The 14236-nt window shown below is 39.8% G+C and overlaps 1 protein-coding gene across 16 annotated transcripts in view; it reads right to left on the bottom strand.

Annotated features, from left to right (window-relative positions):
- LOC144301131 (uncharacterized) overlaps positions 1-14236 on the bottom strand; it is a 71570-nt gene that overhangs the window by 50971 nt on the left and 6363 nt on the right. For 10 of the 16 annotated variants that reach the window (XR_013367862.1, XR_013367857.1, XM_077877691.1 and 7 more), the window contains exons 2-5: positions 14064-14146; positions 12942-13045; positions 1757-1801; positions 624-732 (exon numbers count right to left, since the gene is read on the bottom strand). Coding sequence is in view for 10 of the 16 variants with exons in the window: in XM_077877691.1 (XP_077733817.1) it covers positions 624-732; positions 1757-1801; positions 12942-13045; positions 14064-14146 (341 nt within the window). In the remaining 6 variants the exon portion in view is untranslated. Of the gene's footprint in view, positions 1-623; positions 733-1756; positions 1802-12941; positions 13053-14063; positions 14147-14236 lie in introns of all 16 variants that reach the window. The other 6 variants (XR_013367858.1, XR_013367860.1, XR_013367859.1 and 3 more) reach the window with 3 other exon arrangements.

Raw genomic sequence — 14236 nt, 5'->3', positions numbered from 1 at the left:
GAATATCTGCCTAGTGAAGGGGTAGTCATGAAGATGAAATGATGTAATGTGAATGTGCTTTGCAAATGTAAAGGCATAAATAAATGGAGAGGATTATTATTTATATGTCAGAGTCTGTTCATTAGAGTTTGACTCTAAGCCGGGAATACTTTCTATACTTATTCCACTTAATTATTCCTAAAAAATAATGAGTTACTATTTCTATGCTACAGATGAGGAAACTGAAGCTCAAAAAGTAGAGCCCACATAATACTCTTTTAACTCATAAATTGTAAAACCAAGTTTTACTAAGCCTTCTTGTGATCCAAAAGTCCATAATCATTAATTAATTTCCTTCCCTCTGATCCACACATCAGATAAATAAAAACCATTAAAAGCATTACTTAATTTCAAGAAAACTGGGGCACCTCAGTGGCTCAGTCAGTTAAGTGCTCTACTCTTGATTTCCGCACAAGTCATGATCTCAGGGTCATGAGATGAAGCCCCATTTCGAGCTCCATGCTCAGTGGAGAGTCTGCTTGATATTCTCTCTTTCTCTCTTCCCCTGCTGGTGCTTTCTCTCTAAGATAAATAAATCTTAAAAGAAAAGAAAAAGATAACCAAAAAGATCCAGTATTCCTCACCTGCCACAAGCCTTATTCCAGGTCATGAAATGATGGAATGCTAATGAATTATTCATCAGGATCCTGCAAACAATGAGCCCTCTGCTTTGACTAGTGGAGAAGTCAGGAACTGTGAAAGAAGCAGGTATGTTAAGTAAAGAGGTGCTACCAAATATGCATATCCTCCTCTGATTGTAACTACATTCCCCTTAATACTCTTTGTCTCTTATTTTTAGAGGTATGGCCTTGAGGAAAGAATTAATTATAATAAGCCATCACTCTTGCCCACTAAAAAAACACTTTTCACAAACTTCAGGCTAGGTATATATTTTCCTGTTAAAGATTGAAATGACAGGTCATTTCTTCCCTGGTGAGGGCCAAAGGACAGATCTTGATGTACTGCTTTTAAGAGATACTCATATGATTTTAAAGAAATTTCATATTATAATCAGAAGCTAAATTCCTTAGAGTGAAATCATCTCTTCTTTATTCTAAGATACCCATGCATGTTTGCATCTGGACGACACACACACGTACTTACAAATGTCCTTACAAATACACACACTAACCCTTACTTTGGAAATAGGGACTGCATTGACAGGATGATAGACTCCATACCCAAAAACACAGATGGGAAAGAGTCAGCCTTTTGGGGATAGTGGGCTCTGTCTTTTAAATTTTGTAATAACTTGAGCAGATTACTTCTCCACTTTAAAATGTGGTTTCCACATCTATAAAATGAAAAGAATATCTTTCTATGTGGTATTTGTATAGATCCAATTCAATAAAATAACGCATATAAAATTTTAGCTCAGTGCCTTGCACAAAATGAGAACTCAGCAAATGTTCTGTATTCAAATTCTGGGGACCCAGGGTTGCAAAAAATGGGACTTCTATGAAATGGAAGTGGAAAAGGCTAGAAGCTACATTCCAGAAACAAATATATTGACAGGTACAACGTTACAACTCCTGGACCTGAAATAGAGGTCACTGAAATATGCATTTGGACACTGATTCAGCTAGTAGAGCAGGAATATACACAAGGACAAAAATGCTAGCAAGGAAAGGTGGAGTCTACCCCCAAAAGCCTCTGAGTTTCTGAAGATGAAAAGGTAAGGTGAACAGCACAGCTAGCAAGAACATGTCTTCCTCACCGGTGTCAGTCTGGATCCAATCAGGACAGAGAAACCACATAGTAACTTGAGCAGGGAAAATTTAATAAAAAGATTGTTAACAATGACAGGGAATTGACTAATAAGAAGTAAAGAAAACTATGAGGAACACAGGTACAGTACTTATTAGAAACTCCTACTAACCACAAAGAAGAGTATCCCCCACTGCCAGGGATCACCCAGAAATAAGATCTGGGCTTTGCCGACAGGACACAGTGGTAGCTCACAGAATAGTAGAGGAGTCACTGTGGTTCTCCATCAATAAAACTTGCTGGGAATCTGCCCACTAGGGGGCTAAGGAAAGCTGTTCATGGGGAGAGGGCTAGGAAAACTGTCTGAGGGGGTGCCAGTAAACTGCGGGCACCTGGGTGCTGCTTGCTGCCATGCAATGTAGGAGCCTAGTGCTAGAAAATCATGAATTCTGCAGAATCCTGCCAAGCAGGCACACTGGAACCAGAATGCAAAACACCTTCTGTCCAGAAGTGTCTCTCAGTGCCCTCTACAGAAAAAGCTTCAATGCTAGCTGGCAAAGGGACAACGTTTAGAGGACTCAAATCCACTCTCATAGAGCAGTCAAAAAGAGTGAATTCAATAACTGGCACACAGTCCTTCAGTCGATGAAATTTTCCAAATAGATCAACAGCAATTGACCTTTACTTTCCACTTACTTCCACAGTGACTACCCATTTAGATTTTGCTTGTCACCAGGGAGCAAGTTTGATCTAGGTCTTCTCTAACCCCCTTTGCTCTACCTCCTCCCTGTGAAGCTTTCATTCTCCAAATGCATCCAGGAAGAGCTATCACTACTAGTCATTCACTTCTCCATGTAATCAGATGAGAGTTAGTGCAGTGGTTGTCATAGTGTAGTTTTTTTCATCAGTGTCCACGAATTTTTTAGAAATGCAGATCTTTAGGCTCCAATTGAGACCTATTGAATTAGACCCTCTGAGAGAGCCCAATCACCAGGTGAAACTGATGTTCATTAATGTCTGAGAAACACAGCTATACAGTAAAACAATCTGATTAGACTGATACACCTGCAAGTGTGAATAACTGGGTTAAAAATTATTGAGCCATTTACTTTTTAAAGAAGCTTCAAAACAAGTTTGGTAGCTTTCACTTTCAACTAGACTGTCCCTGTTTCTATGAGAATCAGTGACAGACAGTAGTATTTCCACCCAAGAGTATGGAAGCTATCAGACCTGCTGGAATGAGAATCTGCCCTGGCCAGAATTGCAGTTTTCAAGCCAGATTCTGGGAAGTAGAGGGCAGGAAGGGGGGCCAATAAAAGAACTAAGTTGCTAAGCTAATTGGTACTTGAAACTTAATCTGCAAAAATCCGATCTGGGCCCACTAGGGAAATGGTTTAAGTGTAATTATAAATCCTTTGTCCTTCATGACCTTGGCCCTGGCTTAGTTTGCACAAGTTCAGATTACAGCAAGAGGGTTGGTCTCCCTCACTTGAAATTGAGGATAAGACAGAGGAGGGAAGGGAAGAAAAGTGGCCAAAGAAAATCAAGTTACAAAAATCAATCTACCACAGCTTCCAGGGAATCATAAAGGATATTAAAGATAAAGACACACTATAGTATCTGAATCCCAGACCTCATTTGTATGTTTTGGTTTCAATTGCATTTGATATAATTTTATGATCTTATGCAATTTGCTAATGTGGTGCACCCAAAGATATGTGGCTCAAAATCAAGAATAATAAATATAATATGTTTTGAGCACCCATTTGGAGCAAATTGGTCAAGCATCATTCCTTTCAGGAATAAAAGGGCCTGGATACTTGCAATTGGTGAGAGAGATGATGTGGAAAGAAAACTGTCCTTGATTCAAAGCTCTGCTGCTGAAGCAATTTCATTACCTTTGACAAATCATAGCCTTGTATGATGTTCAATCAAAGTGCAATTCTACAAACTACTTAATGCTACCAGGTCTTTGCACATGCTGTTCCCTCTGTGAGAAATGTCCACTTGATAAATTCTCTTACTCCAAGTTTCAGCTCATGGACAATCTCATTAGATATTCACAGATCTCTTCAGGTAGAGGTAGCAGTAAAGTCTTATCAATAATTATAAGGAATATTTACTAGTATCATGCATATAAAATGGCATGTGCCAGTGGGTTTTATTTATCAGAGAGTATTGTAATTATTTGTCTACTGGTCTATCATCTTTATCAGGCTGATAAAGAACAAAAGAAGAGTTTTTAATTGTACTTGGCAGGAAGAATAAGGAAAAGTACATTCACTCCATCTACTTACAAGTAGAACTTCCTAAGAACATTTCATATTGAAGAAATTGCAAATATGGACAGAAATATAAGGTAGACTTGTCCTCAAAGAGCATACTGCTTGATTGACCAGTTTGGGGGCAGAGAACAGGCTCTACTCCCTAATGTCTACAAGGTGAATTGCAAATTCCAGCTCTGAGATGTAAAACTGCGCTGTTCAATACAGGAGTCACTAGCCTCAAGGAGCTGTTTACATTTGAATTTAAATTAAATTGAATTGAATTATTAAATTAAATTAAATTAAATTAAATTAAATTAAATTAAATTAAATTTTTATTTCCTCAGTTGTACTAGTCACACTTCAGCTGCTCAGTGGTCACTTGTAACTAGTGGCTGCCATATTGGACAGTGCAGATATTCAATATTTCTAGAAATCCCAGAAAGTTCTATTGGAAGAGCTTTTTTATAATTATTAACTATTTGATAAAAAGAAACTCAAACTTAAAATAAAAGTGAGGAAAGAACTCCTGAGAAATTGCCACTTCCAATCCCTTGATCACATGGTGACCACTTAATCATTGCTATGCTCAGAACTAGAGAAAAGATATCTTGGCATGAGGTGCTATAGGAAGAGCAGGCTCATTATAAATGAGGGGCAGTGTGGTCTGTTACAGGAGGTTCAAGTCTCTCTTATCTCAGACACAATGGTTGCAGTGTTTGGCCTTTTGCAGAAATAAAGGATATTTAAATGCTATGAGACATAACAGAGGGTTATAAAATGCTTTTTTAGTTTACCTGTAAATTAGGGTCTGTGTATCAAATAAGGACAAAAATCACAATCTATACTAATGAGGTCTAATTAGATATAACACCTAATAGAGAATCATCTGGCAATATGCAGGAGATACAGACTCTTGCCAGACAGATATTCAAATCAGTAAAAATAATAATGGTTAACTAAAAATATTTATCAATATTTCTCACAAGTTTGAGTTCTGTTTCCCTTACAAACACACCACACACACACAGAGTATTGTTTAATAATAATGTGTGAGTGGATAATATGTACACCCATTAAAAAGAGGGGAAAAGTCCTATTACCTCACTATTACATGAAGCCTTCGTATTTTTTGGTTTATTTTCTCAAGTTGATTCATGATGTTTTTTTTTCTCTCTTTTTTTATTGGAGTTCAGTTTGCCAACATATAGCATAATGCTCATCCCATCAAGTGCCCCCCTCAGTGCCCATAACCCAGTCACCACCAACACCCGCCCACCTCCCTTTCCACCACCCCTTGTTCGTTTTCCAGAGTTAGGAGTCTCTCATGTTCTGTCTCCCTCTCTGATATTTCCGACTCATTTTCTCTCCTTTCCCCTTTACTCCCTTTCAATATTTTTTATATTCCCCAGATGAATGAGACCATATCATGTTCGTCCTTCTTCAATTCACTGATTTCACTCAGCATAATACCCTCCAGTTCCATCTACGTCGAAGCAAATGGTGGGTATTTGTCATTTCTAATGGCTGAGGAATATTCCATTGTATACATAAACCACATCTTCTTTATCCATTCATCTTTCGATGGACACTGAGGCTCCTTCCACAGTTTGGCTATTGTGGACATTGCTATAAACATCAGGGTGCAGGTGTCCTGGCATTTCACTGCATCTGTATATTTGAGGTAAATTCCCAGCAGTGCAATTTCTGGGTCATAGGGCAGGTCTATTTTTAACTCTGAGGAACCTCCACACAGTTTTCCAAAGTGGTTGCACCAGTTCACATTCCCACCAACAGTGCAAGAGGGTTCCCCTTTCTCCACATCCTCTCCAACATTGGTTGTTTCCTGCCTTCTTAATTTTCCCCATTCTCACTGGTGTGAGGTGGTATCACATTGTGGTTTTGATTTGTATTTCCCTGATGGCCAGTGATGCGGAGCATTTTCTCATGTGCTTGTTGGCCATGTCTATGTCTCTTTGGTGAAATTTCTGTTCGTGTTTTTGCCCATTTCATGATTGGATTGTTTGTTTCTTTGCTGTTGAGTTGAATAAGTTCTTTATAGATCTTGGATAATAGCCCCTTCTCTGATCTCTCATTTGCAAATATCTTCTCCCATTCTGTAGGTTGTCTTTTAGTTTTGTTGTCTGTTTCTTTTGCTGTGAGGAAGCTTCTTATCTTGAGTAAGTTCCAATAATGCATTTTTGCTTTTGTTTCTCTTGCCTTCATGGATGTATCTTGCAAGAAGTTGCTGTGGCCAAGTTCAAGAAGGGTGTTGCCTGTGTTCTCCTCTAGGATTTTGATGGAATCTAGTCTCACATTTAGATCTTTCATCCATTTTGAGTTTATCTTTGTGTATGGTGTAAGAGAATGGTCTAGTTTCATTCTTCTGCATGTGGAAGTCCAGTTTTCCCAGCACCATTTATTGAAGAGACTGTCTTTTTTTCCAGTGGATAGTCTTTCCTGCTTTGTTGAATATTAGTTGATCATAAAGTTGAGGGTCCACTTCTGGATTCTCTATTCTGTTCCATTGATCTATGTGTCCGTTTTTGTGCCAGTACCACACTGTCTTGATGACCACAGCTTTGTAGTACAACCTGAAATCTGGCATTGTGATGCCCGCAGATATGGTTTTCTTTTTTAAAATTCCCCTGGCTATTCGGGGTCTTTTCTGATTCCACACAAATCCTAAAATAATTTGTTCCAACTCTCTGAAGAAAGTCCATGGTATTTTGATAGGGATTGCAGTAAACGTGTAAATTGCCCCGGGTAACACTGACATTTTCACAATATTAATTCTTCCAATCCATAAACATGGAATATTTTTCCATCTCTTTGTGTCTTCCTCAATTTCTTTCAGAAGTGTTCTATAGTTTTGAGGGTATAGATCCTTTACCTCTTTGGTTAGGTTTATTCCTAGGTATCTTATGCTTTTGGGTGCAATTGTAAATGGGATTGACTCCTTAATTTCTCTTTCTTCAGTCTCATTGTTAGTGTATAGAAATGCCACTGATTTCTGAGCATTGATTTTGTATCCTGCCACGCTGCCAAATTGCTGTATGAGTTCTAGCAATCTTAGGGTGGAGTCTTTTGGGTTTTCTATGTAGAGTATCATGTCATCTGCGAAGAGGGAGATTTTGATTCTTCTTTGCCAATTCGAATGCCTTTAATGTCTTTTTGTTGTCTGATTGCTGAGGCTAGGACTTCTAGTACTATGTTGAATAGCAGTGGTGAGAGTGGACATCCCTGTCTTGTTCCTGATCTTAGGGGAAAGGCTCCCAGTGCTTCCTCATTGAGAATGATATTTGCTATGGGCTTTTCATAGATGGCTTTTAAGATGCTGAGGAATGTTCCCTCTATCCCTACACTCTGAAGAGTTTTGATCAGGAATGGATGCTGTATTTTGTCAAATGCTTTCTCTTCATCTATTGAGATGTTCATATGGCTCTTGTTTTTTCTCTTGCTGATATGATCAATCACATTGATTGCTTTACGAGTGTTGAACCAGCCTTGCATCACGGGGATAAATCCCACTTGGTCATGGTGAATAATATTCTTAATGTATTGTTGGATCCTATTGGTTAGTATCTTGTTGAGAATTTTTGCATCTGTGTTCATCAGGGATATTGGTCTATAATTCTCCTTTTTGGTGGGGTCTTTGTCTAGTTTTGGAATTAAGGTGATGCTGGCCCCATAGAACGAGTTTGTAAGTATTCCATCTCCTTCTATCTTTCCGAACAGCTTTAGTAGAATAGGTATGGTTTCTTCTTTAAACGTTTGATAGAATTCCCCTGGGAAGCCATCTAGCCCTGGACTTTTGTGTCTTGGGAGGTTTTTGATGACTGCTTCAATTTCCACCCTGGTTATTGGCCTGTTCAGGTTTTCTATTTCTTCCTGTTCCAGTTTTGGTAGTTTGTGGTTTTCCAGAAATGCGTCCTTTTCTTCTAGGTTGCCTAATTTATTGGCGTTAAAGCTGCTCATAATAAGTTTTTAAGATTGTTTGTATTTCCTTGATGTTGGTGGCGATCTCTCCTTTCTCATTCATGATTTTATTAATTTGAGTCTCTTCTCTCTTCTTCTTAATAAGGCTGGTTTCAAAAAACCAACTCCTGGTTTTGTTAATCTGTTCCACAGTTCTTCTGGTCTCTATTTCATTGAGTTATGCTTCAATATTTATTAACTCTCTTCTTCCGCTGGGTGTAGGATCTATTTGCTGTTTTTTCTCCAGTTCCTTTAGGTGCAAGATTAGCTTTTGTATTTAAGTTCTTACCAGTTTTTGGATGGATGCTTGTATTGCAATGTATCTCCCCCTCGAGACTGCTTTTGCTGTATCCCAAAGATTTTGAACAGTTGTATCTTCATTCTCATTAGTTTCCATGAATCTTTTTAATTCTTTCCTAATTTCCTGGTTGACCCTTTCATCTTTTAGCAGGATGGTCCTTTATCTCCACGTGTTTGAAATCCTTCCAAACTTCTTCTTGTGATTTAGTTCTAGTTTCAAAAAATTATGGTCTGAAAATATTCAGGGGATGAGACCAATCTTTTGGTATCAGTTAAGACCTGATTTGTGACCCAGTATGTGGTCTATTCTGGAGAAAGTTCCATGTGCACTTGAGAAGAATGTGTATTCAGTTGCGTTTGGATGTAAAGCTCTGTAAATATCTGTGAAATCCATCTGGTCCAGTGTTATCATTTAAAGCTCTTGTTTCTTTGGAGATGTGCTTAGAAGATCTGTCAACTGTAGAGAGTTCTACATTCAAGTCATCAAGTATAAGTGTATTATTATCTAAGTATGTCTTAATTTTGGTTATTAATTGATAGATATACTTGGCAGCTCCCACATTCGGGGCATAAATATTGATGATTGTTAGGTCCTCTTGTTGGATAGATCCTTTAAGTATGATATAGTGTCCCTCTTCATCTTTTACTCAAGTCTTTTAGATAAACTTTAATTTATCTGATATAAGGATGGCTACCCCTGCTTTCTTTTGAGGGCCATTTGAATGGTAAATGGTTCTCCAACCTTTTATTTTCAGGCTGTAGGTGTCCTTATGCCTAAAATGAGTCTCATGTAGACAGCAAATCGTTGGGTCTTGCTTTTTTATCCAGTCTGAAACCCTGTGCTTTTTGATGGGGTCATTAAGCCCGTTCACGTTCAGAGTTACTATTGAAAGATATGAATTTAGTGTCATCATGATACCTATTCAGTCCCTGTTTTTGTGGTTTGTTCCCTTGGGCTTCCCTTTCTTTTTTTTTTTTTTTTTTAATTTTTTTTTAATTTTTATTTATTTATGATAGTCACACAGAGAGAGAGAGAGGCAGAGACAAAGGCAGAGGGAGAAGCAGGCTCCATGCACCGGGAGCCCGACGTGGGATTCGATCCCGGGTCTCCAGGATCGTGCCCTGGGCCAAAGGCAGGTGCTAAACCGCTGCGCCACTCAGGGATCCCTGGGCTTCCCTTTCTATTACAGAATCCCCCTTAGTATTTCTTGCAGAGCCAGCTTGGTGGTCACATATTCTTTCAATTTCTATCTGTCTTGGAAGCTCTTTATCTCTCCTTCTATTCTGAATGAAAGCCTTGCTGGATAAAGTATTCTTGGCTGCAGGTTCTTCTCATTTAGGACCCTGAATGTATCATGCCAGCCCTTTCTGGCCTGCCCGTTCTCTGTGGAGAGGTCTGCTGTTAATCTAATATTTCTCCCCATAAAAGTTAGATATTTCTTGTCTCTTGCTGCTTTAAGGATCTTCTCTTTATCTTTGGAATTTGCAAGTTTCACTATTAAATGTCGAGGAGTTGAGCAGTTTTTATTGATTTGGGGGGGAGGGATCTCTCTATTTCCTGGATCTGAATGCCTGTCTCCCTTCCCAAGTTGGGGAAGTTCTCAGCTATGATTTGTTCAAATACATATTCTGGACCTCTGTCCCTTTCGGCGCCCTCAGTAACCCCAATTAAATGTAGATGTTTTTCCTTCTGAGGCTGTCATTTATTTCCCATAACCAACCCCATGATCTTTAATTGTTTTTCTCTTTTTTCCTCAGTTTCCCTCCTTGCCATCAACTCATATTCTATGTCACTCACTCGTTCTTCTACCCCGTTAACCCTCATCACTGGGACCTCCAGTTTGGATTGCATCTCATTTAATTGATTTTTAATTTCAGCCTGATTGGATCTAAATTTTGCAGTCATGAAGTCTCTTGAATCCTTTATGCCTTTTTCTAGAGCCACCAGTAGCTTTATAATTGTGCTTCTGAATTGGCTTTCTGACTGAATTGTAATCCAAATTTTGTAACTCTGTGGGAGAGAGGACTGTTTCTGATTCTTTCTTTTGAGGTGAGCTTTTCCTTCTAGTCGTTTTGCTCAGTGCAGAGTGGCCAAAAACAAGTTGTACTGAAAAAAGTAGAAAAAGAGAGAAGAGAAAAAAGAAAAGAAGAAGAAGATGAAGATGACGAAGAAGAAGAATAATAGAAAAAAAAAAGGTGGGGGGAAGCGAACAGAAAACAAAAAACAAAGCGGAGTATCGTCTGATTCTATATACTGTAAATCCCTCGTCTTCCCCTGGAACTTTCCAGTGCTGCTTGGTCAATAACTTGCTTTTCCCCTGTCCATCTACCTGGTCTTCTGGTGGAGGGGCTGCTGTGCTGATTCTCAGGTGTGTGCACCTGGGGGAGCTGCTCAGCCCCCTGCCTGGTACAAGGCTCAGTGGGAGATGTTTATCCTGTTTATCCTGTGAGGCCATTGTGATGCTCAGTGGGGGTTATTTATCCTGTGAGGCCCCAGGAGGAACAACCCCACTGGCGGCGGCCAGCTCCCCAGCCCTGGAGTCAGTTCCCGCAGTAACTACCGCAGCTCCCGGTCCGCAGGGGCCTGGATGCTCCGGGGCAGGGGGCGCTGACCTGCACAGCTCGGAGGCGCCAGGGGCAGGAGCGTCCTTCCTGCCCTGTGTCCTCCCTGCCTCCGCCTGTCCCGGGAGAGCGCAGCGTCCTGGGCTGTGTCCCCTGGCGCCCTGAGCTCTGGGCCTGCACCCCTGGAATCGCCCTGGGGTCGCACATCCCCCTCCCTGGAAGCCGTCACCTGAGCCCCCGCCCGAGCTGCTCCCGGGCCCAGGGCTGCAGCCCTTTAGGGAGCTCGGCCGCGGGGTGTGGCGTGCTCTCCCCGGGGCGCAGGTGCTCTGTTAGTGCCCCTGGAAGCCTGAGGGCATCCCCGCCCCTCCTGGGATCCTGCCCGAGCTCCTTGCCAGGAAGATTGGTGACGCTCCTGCTTCTCCAGGGCTGGGCTTTCCTGTCCTGGGGGCACTCTCCCCGTGGAGATTTCACACTGCATCTAGCAAGGAAGATAAGGAATCTACAGAAAATGAAAACGGTTTAGTGAACTAAAGAACATAGGACTGGCTATCATTTCTGGCTTTCTGGAAAAGACAGAAGGAGATATAATGAGTCAACCACAATGTGGCAGGGCCTGGAGTATGGAGGAAGTAAGAGTAACAAGATAAATACCACCAACATTGAGCACTGGATAGATAGCTCATTGATATCCCTTTTACCTTAGTCATGAAGCTCATTGTGAATAATGGAGCAGATTATGAGATCCTGAAGAAGCCTTGGTTTTCTCATCTGAACAATGGAGAACTATTATCTGCATGATGGACTTTTTTGAGTTTTAAGTGAGACAGTGTATTGCTTTATTTCCTATAGTGCTTAGCAGTAAAATTCAGCTATTATTGTTATGATTATAATTATTTTCACTCAACTACTACTATCATAGGTCCAGCCTCACTGTACCAACTACAGACACTCCATCTCCTAGCTTCTTCTGGAGAAACCAATGGTATTGCCTGCTGATTAATTCTGCTCTGGACTCTGGGTTTCCATAAATGTTGATAAGGCTGATTTCTAGAAAGTCAGCCTTTTTCTCAGGGGATCACACTAGTAGGGAAACTGCAATACAAACAATGGAAGAGCATTTTTCTTTTTATCTATTTATTTTCCTGAACTAAAGCTTTATTAGCAGATATTTGACACTTGGAAAGAGGGGGCCAACAAGATAGGAATTAATAGACAGCTAGAGATATCACTATATTAATATATTAATTCAGGGACACTGATGCTATAGACAGATAACTCATGCAGGTAACAGAGAAACTCATGCTTTTCAGGGCAACATGAGAAGTGAACATAGAACAAATAGTTCATCTTTGAAAGGCACTAAGTGAAACTCTTATTAAGTTCTTTATTTAATGCATCATTTTTATCTCCTATGCTATAGTCACAATACTCAGAGATTTATTTCAAGTTTATCAGTTTACTTATTTTACTCCTTATCATCCTAGTGGTCAGAATTTTGAGTTTTGGTGCTCCTTGGAATTAGCCAAGAGGCTTAGTAAAGCTGTAGAAGACAACAGAATCCTTCCTACAAAAAGAGTGAGGGTGCAGTTTGCTTAATCTTCCTGTTAAACCTAATCAAGAATAAGTTGTTACTCCAAAAAGCTGCTTTCTTAAAGCTGAGTCAAACACTGTTAGGAGTTCTGGCCTGCTTAGGTAGATGACGTTGGGTAAGGGCACTAGGCAAAGAGCTCTTTCATCAGACTCAAGCTCTGCTCTATTTAAATAGATTTAATGCCAGTTTCCAGACCCCCAACGATACCTCTTATCACATCACTCCTCTGTTTAACCTCCCTAACAATAACTATCCCCGTTCTCTGGGCAAAACTGAAAATCCTCAACACCATCCACCTAATCCTGCCTGACCTGGCCCTTGTTTGTCTTTCGGATTTAGAATTTTTTTTAAGTGTATAAGAAAAAGAAAGAATGCACCATTGATTGAGCAGGAAGCAAAAAATGTATTCTCTTTATAGATTTAAGTGGCCTTCTAAAAACTACAACATGAGAAAAGGTAGGAAGAATGATTTTACAGAAGAAAAACCTGGCAAACATTACCTAACAGGTGGTCACGGTCAACATCAGCAATGATAGTCATATTGGTAGTAGGTATCCTTAATATGATGTAATTAAAATGGCACTTCATCTCTGTGATCTTCCTCCTAAAAGCTGCACACATTTATGAGACATTCATGAGAAAAACATCAGATAAATCCAAGTAGAAGTACATTCTACAAACACAAACCAGTATTCTTCATAATTGTCAAAGTCTTCAAGACAAGGAAAATCTAAGAAATTCTTACAACCAAGAGGAACCTAAGGAAACATAAGTACTAAGATGCTGCATGAGATTCCTGGAACAGAAAGGTAAAAACTAAGGAAATCTAAATGAATAGGAGTGCTTACTCATCAGGACCATAGGAGTGAGGTGGGATTATATCCTCTCACAAATCACAAATTATACAGCTTCAGAAACTAAGAATAATCTCGTAGAGAAACATCATTTACACAACACCCTGACACGGCCCAGCGGACTTGCCTCTCTGGTGGAATCAAGCTGAAGCTGGATTTCTCCTGAAACGTGTTTGCCCAGCTTCTTCTCCTACACTTTTTTGGTTTTTGTTTTTGAGTTTTGCTCTCTTACTGGTTTTCACCTGAGAGCACTTCCTTACTGTGTCATTTACACAATAATCCCTATAGAATAAACATATATTGGGAACCAGATTTTTTTTAATGTTTTTAATTTTTATTTAAGTAATCTCTACACCCAGTGTAGGGCTCAAACTCACAACCATGACTGAGTGAGCCAGACACCCCTAGGGAACCAGAATTAAAACATGACAAACTCAAAAAAATAAAAAAATAAATTAATTTATTTTAATTTAATTTAATTTAGAAAAAAACTCAAAGTTCCCATGGTTAAATCTAGAGACAGTGATACACCTAAAAACAATTGCCAATGTCAGTTTTGACAGAACTGTGCAAATATAAAATAATTGTTGATTTAAAATTATTTACACAGAGCTAGAAAATGATTACAGAAACCATTGAGTATCTCAGAGGGCTATAAGTGAGTGCCAACCCTCCCCCCCCCCACCCCTGACCTGTGTCACTCAACTCTGACCTCTATAGGTTTTACTCATGACATTTTTTACCCTGAGAGGGTCAAATCTGACAGACCTGCTTTCCAGCTGCACTTTCAGTCTTTGGAAGTCCTGCACAGCCAGCACCCACAACTTGCATGTTGCTTTCCTCTTATAAGCCTGTATAATTGATCATTGAGAAAGGCAGAGGATTGTAAAGGTACAGTGGTATCAAGAAGTCTGCCTTTAGCTCAGGATATGATCCTGGTC

Source organism: Canis aureus, chromosome 29 (genome assembly GCF_053574225.1).
Source record: "Canis aureus isolate CA01 chromosome 29, VMU_Caureus_v.1.0, whole genome shotgun sequence".
In the NCBI taxonomy this organism is placed as follows: Eukaryota; Metazoa; Chordata; class Mammalia; order Carnivora; family Canidae; genus Canis; species Canis aureus.
Note: the sequence above shows the minus strand (reverse complement) of the source record. Positions and strands in the feature narration are given on the sequence as shown.